This window comes from Odontesthes bonariensis, chromosome 9, assembly GCF_027942865.1.
Source record: "Odontesthes bonariensis isolate fOdoBon6 chromosome 9, fOdoBon6.hap1, whole genome shotgun sequence".
NCBI classification, from domain to species: domain Eukaryota; kingdom Metazoa; phylum Chordata; class Actinopteri; order Atheriniformes; family Atherinopsidae; genus Odontesthes; species Odontesthes bonariensis.
This window is the reverse complement of record NC_134514.1, coordinates 14,445,891-14,465,921: the sequence shown is the minus strand read 5'-3', so window position 1 is coordinate 14,465,921 and position 20,031 is coordinate 14,445,891. Positions and strand designations below refer to the sequence as shown.

The 20,031-nt window shown below is 37.6% G+C and overlaps 1 protein-coding gene across 2 annotated transcripts in view; it reads right to left on the bottom strand.

The window, feature by feature from the left end:
- Positions 1-9,337: 9,337 nt before the first annotated feature.
- LOC142388224 (CD166 antigen homolog A-like) overlaps positions 9,338-20,031 on the bottom strand; it is a 42,048-nt gene continuing 31,354 nt past the window's right edge. The window contains exons 7-16 of one of the 2 annotated variants that reach the window (XM_075473250.1): positions 18,878-19,002; positions 18,623-18,755; positions 18,208-18,320; positions 17,987-18,113; positions 16,777-16,898; positions 13,538-13,670; positions 12,852-12,881; positions 12,305-12,413; positions 11,095-11,234; positions 9,338-11,002 (exon numbers count right to left, since the gene is read on the bottom strand). In XM_075473250.1, coding sequence (XP_075329365.1) covers positions 11,132-11,234; positions 12,305-12,413; positions 12,852-12,881; positions 13,538-13,670; positions 16,777-16,898; positions 17,987-18,113; positions 18,208-18,320; positions 18,623-18,755; positions 18,878-19,002 — 995 coding nt within the window. In that variant the 3' untranslated portion in view covers positions 9,338-11,002; positions 11,095-11,131. The remainder of the gene's footprint in view (positions 11,003-11,094; positions 11,235-12,304; positions 12,414-12,851; positions 12,882-13,537; positions 13,671-16,776; positions 16,899-17,986; positions 18,114-18,207; positions 18,321-18,622; positions 18,756-18,877; positions 19,003-20,031) is intronic. The other variant, XM_075473251.1, reaches the window with a different exon arrangement.

Here is a 20,031-nt window from a genome sequence, read left to right as displayed (position 1 = left end):
GACCATCTTGCTTGTAATCCGTTGTGCCATTGTGACAACAGAATTTAGTTTGTATGCTCTCGTTTTTCCCATTCTGAGATAGACTCATGGAAAGAGTGTGAAGGCATTTGTAAATATTTAAAATGCATTTTGGGAACATTGTGTCATACATCTAAGGAAACCTTGTTGCCTCCTCACCTACATGATAGTGTTCACTAAAAAAAAAAAGGAAAAATTTATCAATGCAGTTCAGATTAATAGTGGTGCTGTTTGAAGCCACTCCCAAAACAGACAGAGCTCATCAAAACTGAAGCATTGGTAATTTTTTGTTAAAATTTTTCAGCATTCAGACAAATACGCTGTCTGACCTGGTAGACATGACAGTAAGTCACGGATCATTTTTGAGTCATGCCATTCAGAGAAAAATAGAAGGGAGAGTATCTTAAAGGATTTTCTTTGTAAATATTTACAGGCAGTAACAAGCTACATGTCAATCAAGTCAAGTCTCAAGTGACAGGAAAGGGTGGGGGTGAATGGGTTTCATGGGGTGGTAGTAAAAATTGAGTTTATTAAAAGCAGTGATGATGATGTCATACATTTATAGAATAAGGTAACATGAAAAGAAATATGCAAGAATCTAGTTCCACTGTGGCAAACATGGATTATTTTGTTGTAAACAAATGTTTTGAACAAGTTACATTGTAAAATGGTTCTTTTTATGAACACAGACAAAAAACAATGTTATCATGTTACATATCAGTGCTGTGCAGTAGAAATAAATTATAAGTGTTGAACAGGGTTGAACCAGAATGTTGAAACACATCACATTTTACCCATGTGTTTTCAGATCCAGAGCCTTTGTTTGACAGCTTTTTCTAAAAAAAAAAAGAAAAAAAAGAAAAGGCCCCTGTACACATTAACTCTGTTTTCTGATAATAAACCAGTTGTTACAGGGTCTGAAAAGAGATTTGGTTGTTCATTTTTGTATTTCTGATACACCTATTCAGCACTGTGAACACAACAAATAAAAATTCCATTCACTTTCTAAAAACCTACCAAACGTTTTTCAAAGCTTGAGATAAAATTTGTGACAGAATATGATAAAATAATCTATCGCTATAGTTTATTTAAGCTTTTGTGAGGAATTCCACCTGTATGTGATTCAGTCAGTTAGTATGAGAAATGGATGGGGAAGTTTGCACATGTAAATCATTTTTAAATCAAAATATCGGATGTTAACCGTAAAGTATTGGGTCATGTTTTTTGTTTTTTTTCCAAGCTTTTAAATCTTATCCAGGTTTTGTTTGCTGCAATCTTTTGCCTCTGTTACTGTCCGTAGCCCCTGTGGACTGGAGTTGAGGAACACTGCTGTGGGTCATCATAATTCTGGTGTATGGCAGTCATGTGTAAAATGAAGGTATGCTCCATCAGTTCTCAGGTTTTACATAATAGCACATAAAAAAAAAGACAATCTGTTCCTCAAAAGGTCTTGAAATTTGGTAAATATGATCTCAACTCAACAACAACAGATGACATATTACACCATAAAAACAAAGCCAAAATGGAGAAGCAGTTTGTGGAAAAAACTAAACCAATTATTTTCTATACGGCATCGTTGTGGGAGAACTTTGGTCCACTCTTCTTTACAACGTTGCTTCAGTCGCTAAATTGTCCCACAATACAAAAGACAGCAGAGTGCATGCTTGTTGTCTCTTTGTGGCCCTGTGATGGACTGGCAATCCATCATGGGTGTATGAATACAGCAGCTGTGGAAAATGTCTGGATGGATAGATGTTCAGATATTCAACACAACATAATCCACATCTCCATACTATGTGATGCTAACTTTCTACATGTTGCTAATGATTAGTTGGCCACAAACACCCTATGGGAGTAGGAGGTGATTGCAGAAGAGGTTATTGAATTAGAACTCAACAATCAGTTTTTCAATCACTTTCCTTCTTCCTTCCACCTCACAATTCTTTACTTTTCTTTTCTGCTCTTGATCACTAATAGTTAGTGTTAGGTGTTAAAAGTACATGGCTAGTGTTAGAATTAAAGACATATATTAGGTCTACATGTTGCAAAATACATGTTTAGACAGTCACACACATTTCTCAATTTATGCGTCTCATTTCTAATAATGTCTTTTGAATACTGCCCTACAGAAAACAGCAGCCCAGGAATATGTTACCGCCTGGACAGTAGACAAATATATGCATTTGCCATGCCAGGTTCTTTTTTACAAAGAAGAGGCTTTCTTGTTGTAACCTTGTTAAAGAAGTGATCATTTTACAGTCACTCCCTTATTGTACTCCCATGGACATTTAACATGTTAACTGAAGGGCAGCCGTGGCCTAGTGGTTAGGGAGGTGGACTTAAGATCAGAGGGTTGCAAGTTCAAATCCCACCATTACCTCTCCCTACACCTCTATCCTCTATCCATGGCTGAAGTGCCCTTGAGCAAGGCACCTAACCCCACATTGCTCCAGGGGCTGTAACCAATACCTTATATCTAAATAGCTGTAAGTCGCTTTGGATAAAAAGCGTCAGCTAAGTGTAATGTAATAATAGCTGAGGCCAGTAGAGTCTGAGATGTAGCTCTTAGGTTTTTTGTCAATTTTTTTCTGAGCATTGCAACTTCTGACCTCGGGATGAACTTCCTGGGATGTCCACTCCTGGGAAGATTGACAACTGTCTCGAATACTTTCCACCTATGAATAATCTTTATCACAGTGGATAAAGTTCTAACTTTCCCAGATTGATAAGCAGCAACAATCGCTCCGCTTTGATCATTGTAGATGTTTCTCCCCCTTGACATTATGTTAGCACACAACTGAATGCTCCAGACCAGCAAAATGCCAAAACTTCTGCTTTTATAGAGTTGTTCACTCTTACTGATGAACAATTAATCAAGTGAATTGGATTAGCGGCACCTGGCTGCTACTTACCCTCTCAATTCCTGTGGGAGCAGTAAGGGTGTACTTAGTTTCTCACACTCTGCTTCTATACATTTTGACTTAGTTTTTGTAAACTAGATAATGACACAATGTAATATGCCATGAGTTGCTGTTCAGCTGAGGTTGTATTTATCTAAATTAATATACACATTCTGATACGTTAAACCTTAGACATTAATCAAGGTGTACTTTCTTTTTACCTTAGCTGTATCTCCCTCTCTATTTAATTTGACTGTCTGATACACACTCTGTAGGTTTTAGCTTATTAATGGTAACATGTTTGGCATTTGTACAGGACTATAAACCCTGTACGTTGATCTGGGCCCGCTCCATGCTTTGTGAAAATGATTCAACAGATTTACACATGAAGCCGAACAGAAATAGTGCACTCAACCCTTATTATGGAACTTTCTTAATTCTTGGGAAATAAACTGAGGCCTGTTGTCATTCAACATTTTCTCAGGAAATTCAGATAGGCCTGGCTTCTCATATCTATGGATACCTTGTAAACAGGGTAGACAGTGAGGGTTTTTGCAGTTATCAGATCTGCTTACAGTAAACACTTACAGCAGTATCTTTTTGTGGAGAGATTTATGCCCTCTAGATTTATTTTTGAGTTGATAAAGTGCTGACATATTGTGCTTCACCAGAATACTAAAGGTCAATGGTGACACCAAGGTTTCTTTCCAGCTGGCTTGTGGAAGGCATTTGACATTTTTCTATAGTGTGGTATGACACATCTTCAACTCGCTTGACTCCCCTCCACTCTTCTCTACTTTCTACTGCAGGTCGCATCCAGTCAAGATGGGTTGGATCAGCTGTTTGGCATTGTAGTGCTGTTTGAAACTCTTATATTAAACACAGACCTCTAGCCCATCAGTGGACTCTTACTTGAAACTGTATCTGAAGCATCAGTTGTGGAAGAAGAATTTAGATAATTGATTAAAGTGGAAAGAAGTAACGCTTAACATTTAAAATGCACCACTAAAAGTTAAAGTTAAGTTTCTGAAACTTTCCTGAAACATGTGATTGCTTTTGAATAAAGAGCATTTATGTACATGCTGTATTTTTCTGCTGTAGATGTTTAAAGTTCTGTGACGCTGTCTCTTATAGTATAATATATGCACTACCGCCCCCTTCTGCACCAGTGAATTATGTCTGCTGGCACAGGCCAGCAGGTGGTAGCTGGCTTTGTAGCGCTTCCAAGTTTCCCCAGATGCAAGTGTTGTGAGGAGACAAAGCAGGGAGCCTCTAGCTGCTTCTATTTTTTTACTTCAGTTTGGTGTACAAGAGCCCTAAGACCTGTATTGGCGCTGATGGAACCAATGATAAAACAAACCAACCAGATAACCTGGCACGGTCAGCACCAGTAAAAACCACTTGGATACACCAACTTAGCACGTCATAAAATGAATAAATAAAGTGCAAGAAGAGTAGCAGCTCAGCAACATGAGTCAGTTTGTCAATGCATTCATTGTCAGTGCATGTGCTAGTTCAGCGCACAGATGGCCTTTTGGAAAGAAACTGTCTCTGACTCTAAAGGTGCGTGTTTTCTGCTGATCTGTGTCATCTTACACCATGACACAACACAGAGAATGAATGAATCAAGACAAAACAACTCAACTGTTGAACACCCAGTGAAAACAAGAACACGTCGGTTTAAACACGTTCACATATTCACATTTAATTTCTGGGATTGTTCAATGTTTATAGAGAGGCTTGTAAAACTAAGTCGATTTCATGACATCTTTGCTTCAAAAAAACATTGACCCTCTTGACGAGCAGCCACTCTAGCCCATATCAGGATAAACCTGGCACGATGAAGTCGGCGTGAAGAATGGATGGGTAGTTGGATGAGTTTAGCTGATATTGTAATATCATGGCTGAATATTCATGAAACTTTTGGTGAAACACAACTCAGCAGAGACTGGATCTGTAGAGGCTACAATGCAAGAACACAATATCTCTCATGGTCTTTGGTCGTTTAAAAAAAAGAAACAGTCAGCAAATGTTTTGTTATATCTTTGTATCTGTATTTGTATGATTCTGTACATTAAATCTGAACAGAATGGTTGATTGTTGGTAAAGTTCAAACTTTCAGCTGTAAAGGCTCATATCACATCATGTTGGATAAACCAAGTAGACCTTGTTGTATTATTTATGGTACTGTAAATTTTCTATAACCTCATCAAGGATTTCTACACCAAAAATAAAAAAGAATATGTTTATTATTGTTTGTTTTATTTCAAATCAAATTTCATGCATTGAAAACTCTCAAAAATACATATAAATATGCACTTTCTTTCTCTTAATTTCTTCTTTATTTCTTTCCTCTCTGATCACTCCCATGTCTTTTGAGAAAATTTTTCTATCAAATGTTCCATATACCACTTAAACAGACAACAAAAGTACATCCAAACAAATCCAGTTTGATCTGAATATGAAGACTGGAACTCAACCATCTTGGTGGTTAAAACCCACATGATGGATTAAATCATCTTTTAAATGATTTCAACACTGACTTTTTTTTTTCTTAGATATTTATTGGATCATTTTTAAGAGATTGTTATCATTCTTTGGAAGTTTTATGCCACTGCACCTCACAATTACTTTCCCCTCCTTTCCCAGATCAGTCAGTAGCAGTAAATCATCACTCTTCCAGTAGATGTAAGTTGAAACAAATGCATCGCCCTATAATCATGACTTCTATAATTCCTCACCCTTTTAAACCCATTTTTTAAAAAACAATCTTAGAACACTGAAGCACAAGCTTCGTGAGAGGTGTATCTTCTGTTTGGCCATAGCTAAAGCAACACTATTTAAGCCAAGGATATTCAGTGCAGATTATCTCAGTGTGAGTGGTATCAGTGATTGACTGACCATGAACGGTATCTCTTAATCTATCAACATTCAGCATGAAACCACGGCACAAATCACATCAGTCACCACAGAGGCATTAATAAACATAAAGCAACAATGTTCTGCAAAAGGAATGCGTGACCAGAGTCTAACCAAACCTGATGTTCAAGCTGATAAATCTTTTTTTTTTTTTTACCAGACACTCTGGGACTGTGGGAACAAAGATTTGGTAGATTGTTTCAAATTGGGATGGACATAAAGTTTGAGTTAAACTCACAAGTTTCTTTATGTTAAGTTTGTTATCTAACTTTTGATTACAAAGTCCTAAAGTTTCATTGGCCTGCATGATTGCACAAATATGTTCACGTCAGCTGGAGGAGATCTCAAAAAGCACATTTGTGGTGAAACTGCAGCGATGAAACTAAAGAAAACTGGAAAAGCTTGTCAATGAATTTATTAGGTGAAAACTAAGCTACAAACCACAGAGTGAGAGAATGTACCATAAGCTTTCCTTTATGTGACATACAGCATATGTAGACAAAAGATCACCACCACCACGCTTTGTGCATTCAAAAAAGGTTTTGGAAACCATTTTCATGATGATAATTAAATGCTGTACTTGTTTGTTGGGCTTCACCATTATCGCCCGACAGTCAGTGTTCACCAACCCTCAGCGTTCATTTAAACATTTATTTAGGCCCCATACTCCTCAGGGAAATTTGATTTAATGTATTTCAATTCTTACTTTTTAACTTTAATGATTTTTGTTACTTTGGTTTTAAAGTACATTTTACTTGATTGCAAAATGTGCCATTGTCACTAATCTGCCTCCGATATTTTCTAAAGAGAAAGAAAGAGTCCAGTGAATTATTAAAGTCACTGTCAGGAAATAAAAGCAGCTGATAATCCTTAAATGAACTGCATTCCGCTAGCTTTTCTGCTCAAGGCGCTTTACACGATTAGCCACTACACATGAACACAACTTTGGGGGTAATTTGAGTGTCATGTCCAGTGTCATCCCCAAGCGTACTTCAACACTGGACTGGAGAAGCCAGGGATCGAACCGCCCACCTTTTAGGGGGCAGACCTCCGGAGCCACAGGAGGCTCTTATTCATAAAAACATTATTTTTGCAATAACTGATTTAATAAATTGTTTTAGGTAATTGCATCACTGATTTTTGAAACTACACAAGTTCTATGTGTCACATTCCTGTTTTTTTTCTAATTTCCATCTGGGTCAGATTCTTAAATTCCAATAAACAGATGACACTAAAGCATCAAGTTCACAATTCCAAAATTGTGAACTAGTTTTCACTTTTGTTTCTGACTAATGACTTAAATATTTGCAACAGTTTTTCATATTTTTCTTAATAATTTTTGGTATTGGAACCCGCAGGTTTTCATTTGTTTGTTGCTTTATGTAAGAATGCATCATAATCAATTTCCTCACAGTATCCTCACACAAGTAATGACATTCAGCAGTTTTAAAGATATCCAATGTGCAAACTGTTGAACAAACAATCATTAAAAGCACTACTCTTTTTGCTGTGTTATCACGTATCATCAAAAACAAAAGCCCACCTTGTGGTTGCATGCTCCCGGTCGGTGCTCAGAGAAATCCTCATCCAATAGACCTCTGTTCCAACAACACCAATCACAGTATGTTCTTTTTGCCACATGATGGCAGCAGAAGCTTATTTTAGCTGGTACCACGCTGCTCACAGTATTTAGTCCATGATACCAGCATTTCTTACAGTAAATGTCAGCAAAGACTTGCTCCACTGATTCTGGGACCAATCCTGCTGAACAGAGAAGCATCTTAAAGGTAAAGGACTTATTGTATACACACAGACAACGCCTAAAGGCCACCGAACCCACGTGTAACTTAGACTCCAAATGAGCTGCATTTCAATATACTGTGGGGAAAACGATGTGTCTTTAAACTGTTTGGAAAGTAATTTTACATTTTACAATAGAACAATGAAAACAGGTAGAATTCTGTCATGGAAATCACTGCATGGGCTCAGTAACACTTTAGAGCAATTTATGGCTAAAAAAAAAAAAAAATTATTAAAAAAGATAATAGAGTCAATTAAAACAGGTGCTGTTAACAGGTGATAGTAAACCTCATTTGGTACATGATTTTGGTGAACTATCACACAATGGAAATGGACATTATGGTCAGCTGAATCAGTGTTTAAGATTTTTTTTGTAAGAAATTAATGCTGTGTACCAATGTCCCAAAGCCAGTCTTCATGATACTATGGGATATTAATTAATTGTATCAATGCTCTTGGAAAGGTTTCTGTGAGGGTAACATTAATGTAGAGGTGTTCATTTAAATTTTAGAAAGATATGCAGCCTTCAGGACAATATCTTTTCCAGGAACATCCATGTGTTTTTGGATCAAGATAATGCAAACCACATTCTACACACATGAATGCATGGCTGTTGAGGAGGATATGCATTGTAGACTGACCTGCCTGCAGTGAGCAGAAGTTTAACTGAACTAAACAACAGTTTGTATTAGCGGCAAATGTAGTTGAATGTTGTAGCAGTTAAATTAAAACTGTTTTGCTTAATCTGACTGAGATGTTATTGTAAGTTATATCGTTCATAATAACAAAAGTGAAGCATCAGTTTGTGAGCAGCATGTCCAAGTAGTTATGTTTCTTTGGAAGCTGCGGCCAAGCTTAGCCCAAGCTAACTCATTACCCAACCATGTCAAAGTGGATGTGGGGGAGTTGGAAGGTCCAACAATCACAGCCAGACATATTTGGAGTAGGAGGTAGAACGGGTTTGAGCAACCTCTGATGCAGTTTTATATACAGGCATACCAAAAAGTTGAATAGAAGAGATAATTAACAAACAAATAAAAAGCTTTGATAAATAGTGTTTTTCACTTTATTCTCAGATTATAGACACTGACTACACAGCCCTACATAAAACACACACATAAAAAGGATCGGAAATGTCTGTTTTCTCCTAAACGTGTTCTATTTAAACTTTGTTCTATTATCAGTTGTGTGAAAATCCCAAAATTCTGATTGTTTGTTGTTTATACATTTATGTATGTATGTGTGTGTGTGTGTTGCAGCAATAGTGTATTTCGACTCAAATATGCAAAATCATTAAAAAAAATTCAAAATCTTGTGAAATATTTTTCTACCCCTTATGCAGACATAGTTTCAATATAATGCTTCAAAATATATAATTTATTTCCTGAATATGTATTCTATTGCATTTTCTATCCAATATTTTGTAAAGTTATAACTAAAGTTCTGAATATACACAAATAAAACAAACATTCATTAATTTATTTTTTCTATACCCATCCATCCATCCATTTTCTATACCTGCTTATTCAAATTCAGGGCCGCGGGTGGGGTGGGGGGCCTGGAGCCTAATCCAGGTGTCATTGGGCGAGAGGTGGGGTACACCCTGGACAGGTCGCCGGTCCATTGCAGATAAAATGAACAAACCTCAGCTTTACCTCAAAAGATGCTCATATAGAAAAATGTGACAAATTTAGAAGACATCATGTTCCAAATGTACACTTTATTTTAAACAAAAGTACAAAAACAAACATCAGGTATTTACAATACTTGCATGGCAATGTGTTCATTTTCTTTGGTCATTCTTCCAATTTGATGTTTTTTCACAAGGTAAGTAGGCAAGAAACAGCAGCTTGGAGGTCTGAGATTACTACATGCTGGATATATTATTCAACCAGACACTGAGCTACTGATGACTGAACTTAATTACATTTTTGTACCGTTTGCAAGCAATTTATCAACAGTTTAAATCCAAGATATGAGTTCTGTGACAGTTATTGGCTTTGCCTACCAAGATATTTCATCATGTACAGTATAAATAGCAAAAAGAAAATTAAATTCACACACTTCACAACTACATCCTGGCCTTTTTTTTTTTTTTTTAATTAGCAAATTTAGTAAATGCTTTTTAATGGACCAAAATTGTGACATTTACAGTTGCACTTTTTCAATCGTATTCTACACAAGTTTGACATGATATATGAACCCTTGGGCACGTCACAAACTGAAGCAGTTACAGGTAGATTTTCTAAAGAAGGCAAACATATTATGAAGGCTACTTTGAGACACACATCCTGTCTACTCTGTGTCCTCGGTTACATGCCATGACTACATAATAAACAGACATTCCTCAACACTGATGGAGCACAAACTGATAATATCTGATTTACAGTCTTGACAGATGAAACATCCTTTCCTAACTGAAAGCTCAAGGACATTCTAATAGAAGAAGCATGGCAATAACGTTAATGCAAAACATGTGCAGCAAAACTGAAGTGAGCTGGATGGTGCTGTACATTCTCCCAGTAATCTACCTGCTTGTGTTGTGCGGTGGTAATGTTGAACGTACAGTACTCGTAAGAAAAGATAAAGGCAAAATTAACTGTCATTTTCTCTCATTGTTACACACGATCAACCAAAAATTAAAATAAAAATCACGTAACACCAAAAAACTTTGTGACACACCACCTAATTCCTGCAACGCGACATGAAAATCATATTACCGCCTATAACTAATGCTGAGTATTATAATATACCCTTAGCCCTTTCAGGAATTTCACCTCAATATCAATTTTTTTTCCCCGCCAAATCATCTAACTGAGATAAATGCACAAATAAACAGATTCACTACTACTGCATACTAATGTTGAAGGCAGAGGTGGTTTGAGTGTGATGACACGAAGCTAGGAAGCAATGGCATTAATGTTCCTTGGTCCCTGCTATGTCCTTGAGAGCCAAAGAGCCAAACATAGACTAATGCAGGCCTACACATCCTTACAGCAAAGGCAACTGGTCTAGTAGTAACTTTACTTGGATCAAGAAAGAAAAAAAGAAAAGAAAGAAAAAAAATCTGTTCTCTCACTTTCTCAAAAAACTAACAAACATGAATCCTAATAGCAGACAAGTTTACACATGTATCAGTAGTGCAGACAGGTTATGTATATCACATACAGTATCCATTGTTTTTTTTTTGTTTTTTTTTCATAAATGGAGGGGCGAGGTGTTGATAGGTGCAGGGGATGTCTGGATATGTTTTTGTAAAAGTCTCCCTGAAACCAAATCCAAGCTGTCCTCATCCCAATGTACGCTCTTTTATTTCCCCAAGACAGAGGGACCCGAGGGAAATGTGCAAAAGTTCTATATTCTCACTGAAAGAAAAGACAAAACCAAAGCAACGTTATCTGAAAAATGAGACATTTATTCACCTTTACATCAGCTGATGTTCTGTTTTGTTCAATACCTTTCACTTCCCCAGTTCATGAACAGTTGCCATTTCTTTACACCTCAGCTTTTTGGCTGTTCTCCTCTACTTTCTCCTCCAGTTTTTTCTCTTCCTCTGAAGATCCATCCTCCTTCTCACCGGTCTTCCAGCTTCCTTGCCTGTCAGGATTAAAATTTTGTTATATGACGTTCCACTAATCCTTCCCTCCACAGCTATATGTATAAAAGAACAAACTGTTCAGGGTACAGGGTAGAGAAGAAAGAAAAAGCTTTTTCAGTGTAAGACTGATATAGACACTTAGCTAGTTGTAACCATAATGACGAAGTCAACAAATGAAGTTATGTTGATTTTTGATTGAAAGTATAAAACTCATGATAATGCAAAATACAGACTGAGATGTTATTGTAAGTTATATCGTTCATAATAACAAAAGTGAAGCATCAGTTTGTGAGCAGCATGTCCAAGTAGTTATTATATGCTTATGATAAACCAAGAGGGGATTCCCTTAATTTGGCAAATGCAAGTGGGTACAAATGGCAACTGCCCTTCGGCTCCGGACACCAAGGAGCTGTAAAAGCACAGGTTAAATTAAGTGTCTTATTATTATTTCTTAATATATATTTTTGATGGGAAACCAAACAGATAGAAGAGAAGCTCAACACCACAGTCAGCGGCTGTTAGCTTAGCTTGGCATGAAGACTGACTCATCTCGTCTGTGTCTGTCCAGATGCAACAAAGATATCTTGCTGGTTATTTCAAGTTTCTAAGCTCAGCTAACCCTCTCCACCTTTAGTGGAGCATTGGGGGAATTATGGTGAAGCTTAACAGATCAATAATTTGATTTACAAAGGAAGTAAATTAGGCTTATATCAGAAGCTTTATGTCAAATTTATTTTAAACTCTAAAATCATTAGGGTATACATTATACATACAAGTAAATAAAATCTAAATAAAACTTCAACTTAATCATAGAAATTGTTTCAACAGGGCAGAACTGTCACCCTTCATCATTTTCTTTTTAGACAAAGTATATTTTGTAAGAGGCGATAAAACCGGATATAAAGTGGTTTTAAAGTGCTAATGACTGAAAAAGAGGAAGCAATTAGGAGAAAATTGCGACATTTTCTCTGTGGGCAACTGGCACAACATAATTTACAAATTCAATAATCTCATGGTTAGAACAATAATCATAATAACATTTGCAGAGAGGTTCAAATGAAGTTCTTACTTGGATTTTTTCATGTAAACCCAATATGCCAGACCTATGACCACAGCAGCGACGAGGAGACCAACAACAACTCCAACTACTAGTTTGGTCTGGTCGCTGTCCGAGTCGTCTGTAACAAAGACAAAACTCAATTATCAGAGATACAATACACATTTCTGCATGAAAATTAAACCTGAATGTATGCAGGGGATTAAAAAATATCCATGTGCTATAAATGCATTGATGAATGGACACATCTGCACTGTGCATGATTATGAATTATTGATTTGGCTGTTAATGACAAGCATCCAGTTTCAGTTTGTCAGCCAATGGGACCAGAACAATGTTGACATCTTGTCAGGATGCTGGTAGCTCCATTCCTCTTAATCATTTATTCAAAAAAACACTCCGGCCAAACACTGATGCACTCGTAATGCTGAAGATAAATATTTGATAAAGAGCCTTTTTTTAGTGAGCAACATCTGATTCCCCCGTAGTCTTGACTCACAACCCTCCTACAGTCTAACAGTCTAACCTTCTAACAAGCAAGAAGACTGCTACAACTTACCTTGTATATCCATTTTCATGTCCTCAAATACTGAAATAAGATATAAAATAAAATTAACGTCCAACCAAAATGTAAAAGAAAAAAAAAAACGTTTGTCAACCAGAAAATGTGCTACTTTACGTCTATTCTAGTTTTGCATGCAGAGGAAACAGATTAAATCCAGCATCCCAACATACACAGACTGAGTGAGGTGGAAAACAGATGTAAAAAGCTGTCCCAAGCAGGAATGAGTAAGCAGGAAAAAGCACAGGATGATTTTTAAACACTGTATGCTTTTGGACTACAATGTGGACTAAGTGTAAAGTGCATGCATGAGTAATGGTGAGATCAAGGTTTATCAATTGTGACCTAAACAGGCAAACATACTCCAATAAAACAATAACTTGAAAGCAGCACAAATTAAACTCTTTGTGACTTATACTCTCTAATATGGGCTACAGCACTAAATAAAGTGATTGGTTGGATATACAATGTTTTTGTCAGCCCTAAAATGAACACCTCAGGCGAAAAACCATAAATTAGGAGGTCATTCATTTGAATGTAAAGTATTATGTTATGTCAGCATGCAGACACAGTGAGTTAGTGGGGAAAGTAGGAAAAACTTTAGAAAGACAGATTTCTGAGGAAGACTTTGAGAAGAATACAAAGCAGAAATGTGTAAGATGATACTATCACTGTGTACTTACAAGGAGACACATTTATAACTTTTCTATCAGTGCCATACACATTGGAAACTGTACAAGAGACAGTTAGGTTTTCAGAGGGCGCAACTGTGATCTTGTGTGTTATCCTGCCATTGACGAAGGGACTCTCAGTAAGCTGAATAATAAGAGAGAGGGGGAAAAAAACAACACAGACGTTAGAGTTCGCTCATCTATTTGCACCACTAGGGAGCGATGTTGGACAGATAAGTGCATCAGCTTTTCCATGACAAAGAAACAGCTTGTGCCTGTGGGATAAAGACTTTTGAGTCTCAGAGGAAAACCCCAGACACAAAGACAAACTGCCAACACCCATTTCACATCCTCTACATATACAAGCAAATGTAGCGATACTGTAAATCCAACGAAGGAGAATTTGTTCCCGGCTTTAGGGAACGCAAGTAAAGTGGAGAAGTGTTACTTTAATTGTAGGAATGCGTTCCGTAAGTGAAAAGGTTCTGTGCACCTTTAGAATCGATAGATTAATGCGCACAGCTTTGTGGTTTAACGTAATTCATGTGGCTGGAGACCAGCAGGGAGCTGAAAAGAATCCTGCAGATACCCTGAGGTTCAGATGTAATTCACACTGTTTCTCCGAGATGCTCGCCTATCACATGCACACAGGTGCCCCACAAAAAAACAAAAGAGAGGAAAAAAAGCAAAAACATCATGTTCTTGAAAATAAGGTGCAAAATATTGAGTTTAAACCTCTAAGAAAAAAGAAAAAGTCCCAGGAAATGCTTGGACCAGCTTGGGAAAACAATGCAGAATAACCTCCATGGATGTAACAAGGAGGGATTATTCTCTCGTTAGGGGAAACAGTAAAGTGACTGACTCAGGACACTCTAACAGACTGCCTTTGTTTAATCCTACCTTCACATCACTGCTGACGGCTTTTCGAAGAGACACTTCTTAAGAACTAATCAGGCCCACCAGAGCTTTACCTTAAATATAATCACAAACTACGCAGCAGATGTTGGTCTTAGTTTCAACTATTGCAAGTTATGCACTGGCTACTTTTACTGTAGATGCTTTGGTCTAAAGATGGTCAAACCTGTTGCCATCTGACAAAGGAAGACCACTTTCTAGAATGAATTGCTATGACAACCGGTATTGATTCACAAATTATAAAATATAAAGCTTTTTGAAAGAAGAAAAGGAAAAAGAAACACTAAAAGCATTCTTACTGTTGAATGACTTGGCAATTTTGTTTCAGATTCAAGGTAATCAGAAGGGGGGAAGTGAAGAATAGACAGGATGCCACTTGTTAAAACTGATATCTGTCTTGTTAGTTCAATAAAAAATCTGTTACAACCAACTGTGGTGGACGCTAACAAGCACATGGGGGCAACTTCTCCCGATAGTCTACCTCTGAAAAATTGGCTTGTCCAGTCTTGATAGGTTGCAACTGTCCTAGATGTCAATGATGATAAAAAAAAAAAAAAAAGTGCTGTTCCGTTTCTGTAATTAAACCTAAGCTGCTGCTGTTTCAGGTACATTTTACATGTTCTGCAATTTCAACTTCCAAACAAAAGGCAGCCAACATATACTCTTTCCATACTCTTTACCATTGTTGATATTTCAACATCGGTATATTTCAATTAATCATTACTTTCCACAAGGCAGTTTTTTTCTTGATGGACTTTGGATTCTAACTGTCTGCCTACACATATGGAGTTTTCATCATATAAACCAGCTTTACAGCTGGTAAATTGCTTGAAAATAACGCAGTCCAAAAACTTACCTTATAGGTAGTTTGTCCTTACTGTTAGATATGACCTAAATCAAACATGTGTGACTTGTTTCAAAAAGAGCCACAAGGTGTGTACTGAGGTTGGATGAGTAATGATGTATTAAAACCCAAGACTAACAGTTATGATATTCCAAACTCTGAACTCATTTTCTCTTGCTATTTAGTGTGGTATTGAGACCCAAGCTATCTGGTTAGGGCAGCATAAGATCATAATTTGGGCTAAAATTCACACTTTCACAATGCTGAAGCCACTTTAAAAAGCTTCCAGGTTGCCATGGCTGAACATCACTTGCATGTATTTCAACAAGTGTTTTTTTCAATCCAAATACATGTGACAATAGCAGTTTGATTAATGCTCAATGGTGCCATTTTTTGGGGGGTTTGAAGACAGCACATAAATAAGTTATTTTTATATAGGAGAAGTGTGTGGGGATTTCAGGACATCCAGTGATAAAGTTGCATATTGCAACAAATGAAACCGATGCCACGCCCTGCTTTTTCAGGCATTGAAAACGCATTGAAAAGACCCTCTTGGCCCCCCATGACAGACTTCATGGAAGAGGCCTATCTGTCACTACAACGGGTTTGTTCTAAGTCTATGAAAAGACGGCTCTTATTTTCACCTGATTCTGCAAAGATGAAAGCCTACCGACCACCAGATCACCATAAATGCTACACAGTGGAACGATAAAACAATGGAAGTTTGCTGAAAACAATAACCTTGTTGCTCTGTTGTCATTAGCGCCTATTGAATGTTTGCCAGGGTACTAAACCCCACCTACTATCATACAATAATTTAAGATGCTGCCAAATTCAACAGATCACAAAACTTTAGGGTGCAACTTCTTCAGATTGTATCAGTGCATGTTAGCTACACTGCTTTAAAATAGGTGAAGTGGCCTGTGTGTTGGAGTGGCAGTGCACACCGAACACCACAAGGAAGCCTTCCACTGGCAACAACACATGTCCGCAGTTGTGTTCACATTCTCAACTCGCTGAAGACTCTGGCATGTACACCTGAAGCAAACTTATCTCTGACACCAGCATAGATAATGACATTTTGCATTCAGTGTTACATCAGATTGAATTTTGTTAACAGCATCTATTCATAGATACATTGAACTGAATCCCACAGAAAAAAAAGAAGACGAACATCTTGTCTTGTACAAAAACTGACTGTGAACTGCTTGCAATGATCTCTCAAGAAGAATGAAAGACTAAATATTAATTACAATTATTATATTGATGCAAACGTAACAGTTAATACAGTATGATTCCTTATTCTTTAAGGCTGAGGGAAGAGAGTACACACACACACACAAAACAACAAAATTAAAAAATAAAACTTTTGACAGTTATGAATAAATGTATTTGTACTTCTATAAAACTGATGGATATTATCATCTGAAATTGCTATTATTATCCATGAGTGACTTTAATGAAATTCTGATGAGTGTATGAGTGTGCATACCAAGCTGCCATTGATGCTCCAGGAAACAGCTGGCTTTGGGGAACCTTCAGCCTCACAAATTAAGACTTTATTCTTGCCGTCTTCAGTGCGCTGTTTGGACAGCTTCTTGATAACTGGGGCACCTGCAACAGCACGCAACTCTTCAGAAACTTCTGAATTAGAAAATGCCTGGTCATGGTTGTATTTCATTTTCATGAGAAAAAAAACCCAGAACGGCTTGCACTCGGTAGGGCTCAACTTGTGGCTGTGCAACAAGGTGTGACATTTTGAGCTCAACAACTCTTTATTAAACAGTTAGCATGTGAAGCGACTCTCCTGCCTTAAATGTCACCTTGGTGTCATAAATTAAGTGGAATCCTGCCGTGCGTGAGTTGTTTCTGTTATTTTGGTCACAGTTCATCCACATTTTGGCTCAGCATCTGCCACTTTGTTCAAACGTGTTTTGTCTAATTTTGCATTTCTTTCATGGGTAAACGCGAAATTACTTAAAAGATATAGTTGTTTGGAAATATGCTGGTGTTGATTCTTTGTCATTGAGGTCATGTCAATCCCGAGTCCTTTAAAGTAAGGCAATTGGACTCCTTTTTTTTGTTTCTTGTGTTTAATATCTCACCTGAAAAGCTTTTTCTGATAGAATTGAAGAATGTATTTGGATGAGAGAGGAAACATATTCAAGAACCACAACAAGAAGTCCAATTGACCTAAATTCAAGCACTTATTTTGTGACGTTGCCATATTTACCTCCCGACCCAGAGTTAGTTAAATGAACAGATGCCACTCTTTTGTCTTGTGTTGAAGATGAACTTAAAGCTTGGACACAAGAAGAAACAGCAAGTATGGCTCTGTCCAAAGGAGGAAAAATCTTACCAGTCCCTTCAAATGCTCACCAATTAACAAGCTTTATCTTGGTTGTTTAATCATTGCAGAAAATAAGCGTAAAAACGAGCTGTGACTGTGAATAACAGTCTAGATTCTCCAGTGAGTGCCAGGCGGCTTCTGTAAAAGCTTTGATTTCTGTATAAATTACACAAACACGATAAAATTCATTTGTGAGCTTTAGAGCTATTTTGAGGCTTTTAAAAAACTTTTTCCCCTGTCTCTCGTCTCAGGCTGAGCGAACTGGCAGCTGGCTGAAGCTTTATGTTTGCTATTCATACATGAGAGTGGTATAAATCTTCAATGCAACACACAGCAGCTTTTAAATCCTTACCTTCCACAACAAGCTCAAAAAACGCTTTTCGGCTGAGAGGCCCCATGGTCACCTCACACTCATAGAAACCAGAGTCTGAGTAAGCCAGCTTTGTAAACTTGGGCTCTTTGTCCAGTTTAGCATAGTCCTGGTTGAAATGAATAGAATATCAGGACTTTCAATTACAAACACAAACATTCCTCCATAGATTTAAGCTTTGCTCTATGAAAGATTGCTTTTACCTTTGTCCAGGAGACCTTTGATTTTGCAGAAGAATCAATCTGGAGAGTCAGATCCAAGGGGTCCCCGGCAGGCTTGCCGATTCTCCCAGCGGGGCTTAAATTGATGTCAAGGTCTAAAAAGAAGAGAGGATGGTGAAAAGATGGTTCAGAGGTTTGATAAGGGTTGAAACGTTTCTGTTGTTAACAACACAACTTTGCACTTGGCTCACTGCCCTGCAGATGCAGCTTGTTAGAAGGATTGCAGTTGACACAACACTTTTATTCACAAATCACAAGAGGACAGTCTGGCGGGGGGAGATATTAGGACTTCCTTTTCTCTAACAAATCTCGCTCTCATTGTAATACATAAGTCTCCAAGCAGCAAAGGAAATTACGCTGACAATGATGCAGGCATGTGGAGAAATTTCTTTCTTACAGCTGACTGTGATGTTCCTAGATGCTTCCATTGAGGGGTCATCAGTTAGGGAGCATTTGTATTCTCCAGTGGCGTTGCGCGAGACATTCACGATGGTGTAAGTGTCTGCGTTTTCCACTTTCACCAGCTCTCCCTACGAAAGACACACAATCAAACAACTGCAGGTTAGCTCAGTTAGTTGATCTTTGAACAAAAACCAATACTACTTACAAAAGAAAGGGATTTCTGAGTAACTGACGAGATTATGATGTGTACCTTAAGGTGAAAGTTGAAGCTGGTAGGAGCTGGATTGCCATCTGCCACACATTTCAGAGTCATGTTGTCTCCTTCTACGACTGGCGCCTGACTGTTGACCTGAAGCACGATGTTCTCCGTGGAATCTGTCCAGAAAAGTGGTGGATGAGAGGGAGTTACAAGTGGAGCGTGCTCCTGAACAGCAGACTGACCCGCTGTGGCGATACGCTACACAGAGCTCCATCTTTTTGCCTCAGTATTGCTTATGACCAACCTCAAAATGCAGCTGAGTGAATGAAACTGAATTACTGCCATAATCTGAGGGACTCGGCCAGACAATCCTTTAAAGGCTCAATATTTCTGCTCCATCTGATTTAAACTTTTTTTTAAAAATTCTTGAAATAGATAAATTCCACTTTGGATTATAGTGAGCAGGTTACTTTAATACTTAATGCAGAAATCTGTAGAAATCCCACTGCAACGTTACAGAATCACTAAATTTTTCAACGTTTAACTTCGAAACTACCAGTTCTGTGTCTCTCCAGGTAACAGCTGCAAAGAGTTAGTGTTCATCCTCTGATGGGTCAGTAGCTGCTGTTGTGTGTTGTGATGATGAAACTGTTCATCATCATCAACTGAACAGGCAGATTATAGAGGATGCCCATCAGCAATAAACTAATGACTAAACCCACCAACAACTGCCATTATTCTCTGCTTCCAGTGCAGCCCGGGGATATCTGGATAACAGATATCTGGGCTGAGACCTTTTTTGTACGCCAATCTTTTCTTGAACGCAGATAAGTTTAAAAAAGCATAAAAAACAGTCAGTTCAGAAAATAGTCAATGGTTTTGAGACTGTATTTCTGCAGTGTGACTTTCTTTTCCTTTCCATACGACTGCTTTCATTCAAGCGAAATACAAACAGACACGACAAAGATTGAAGTCGCTAAATTATTGTTTCCAAATTCAGATATCAGTTGACTGACATCATTCTCCCGTTCTCTCTGACTGTTTTGGTAAATTCTTATTAGGCAGCTGTTCCCACCCAGAACTATAAATCACATCAGCAGCAACATAACCCCTTCAATAATTGAAGCTTAAAAGCAAACAAAGACAAAAGGCGCCGATGTTTCAGTTGAGTGAATACTTTTTCGTTTACATGTAAAAAGAAAGTT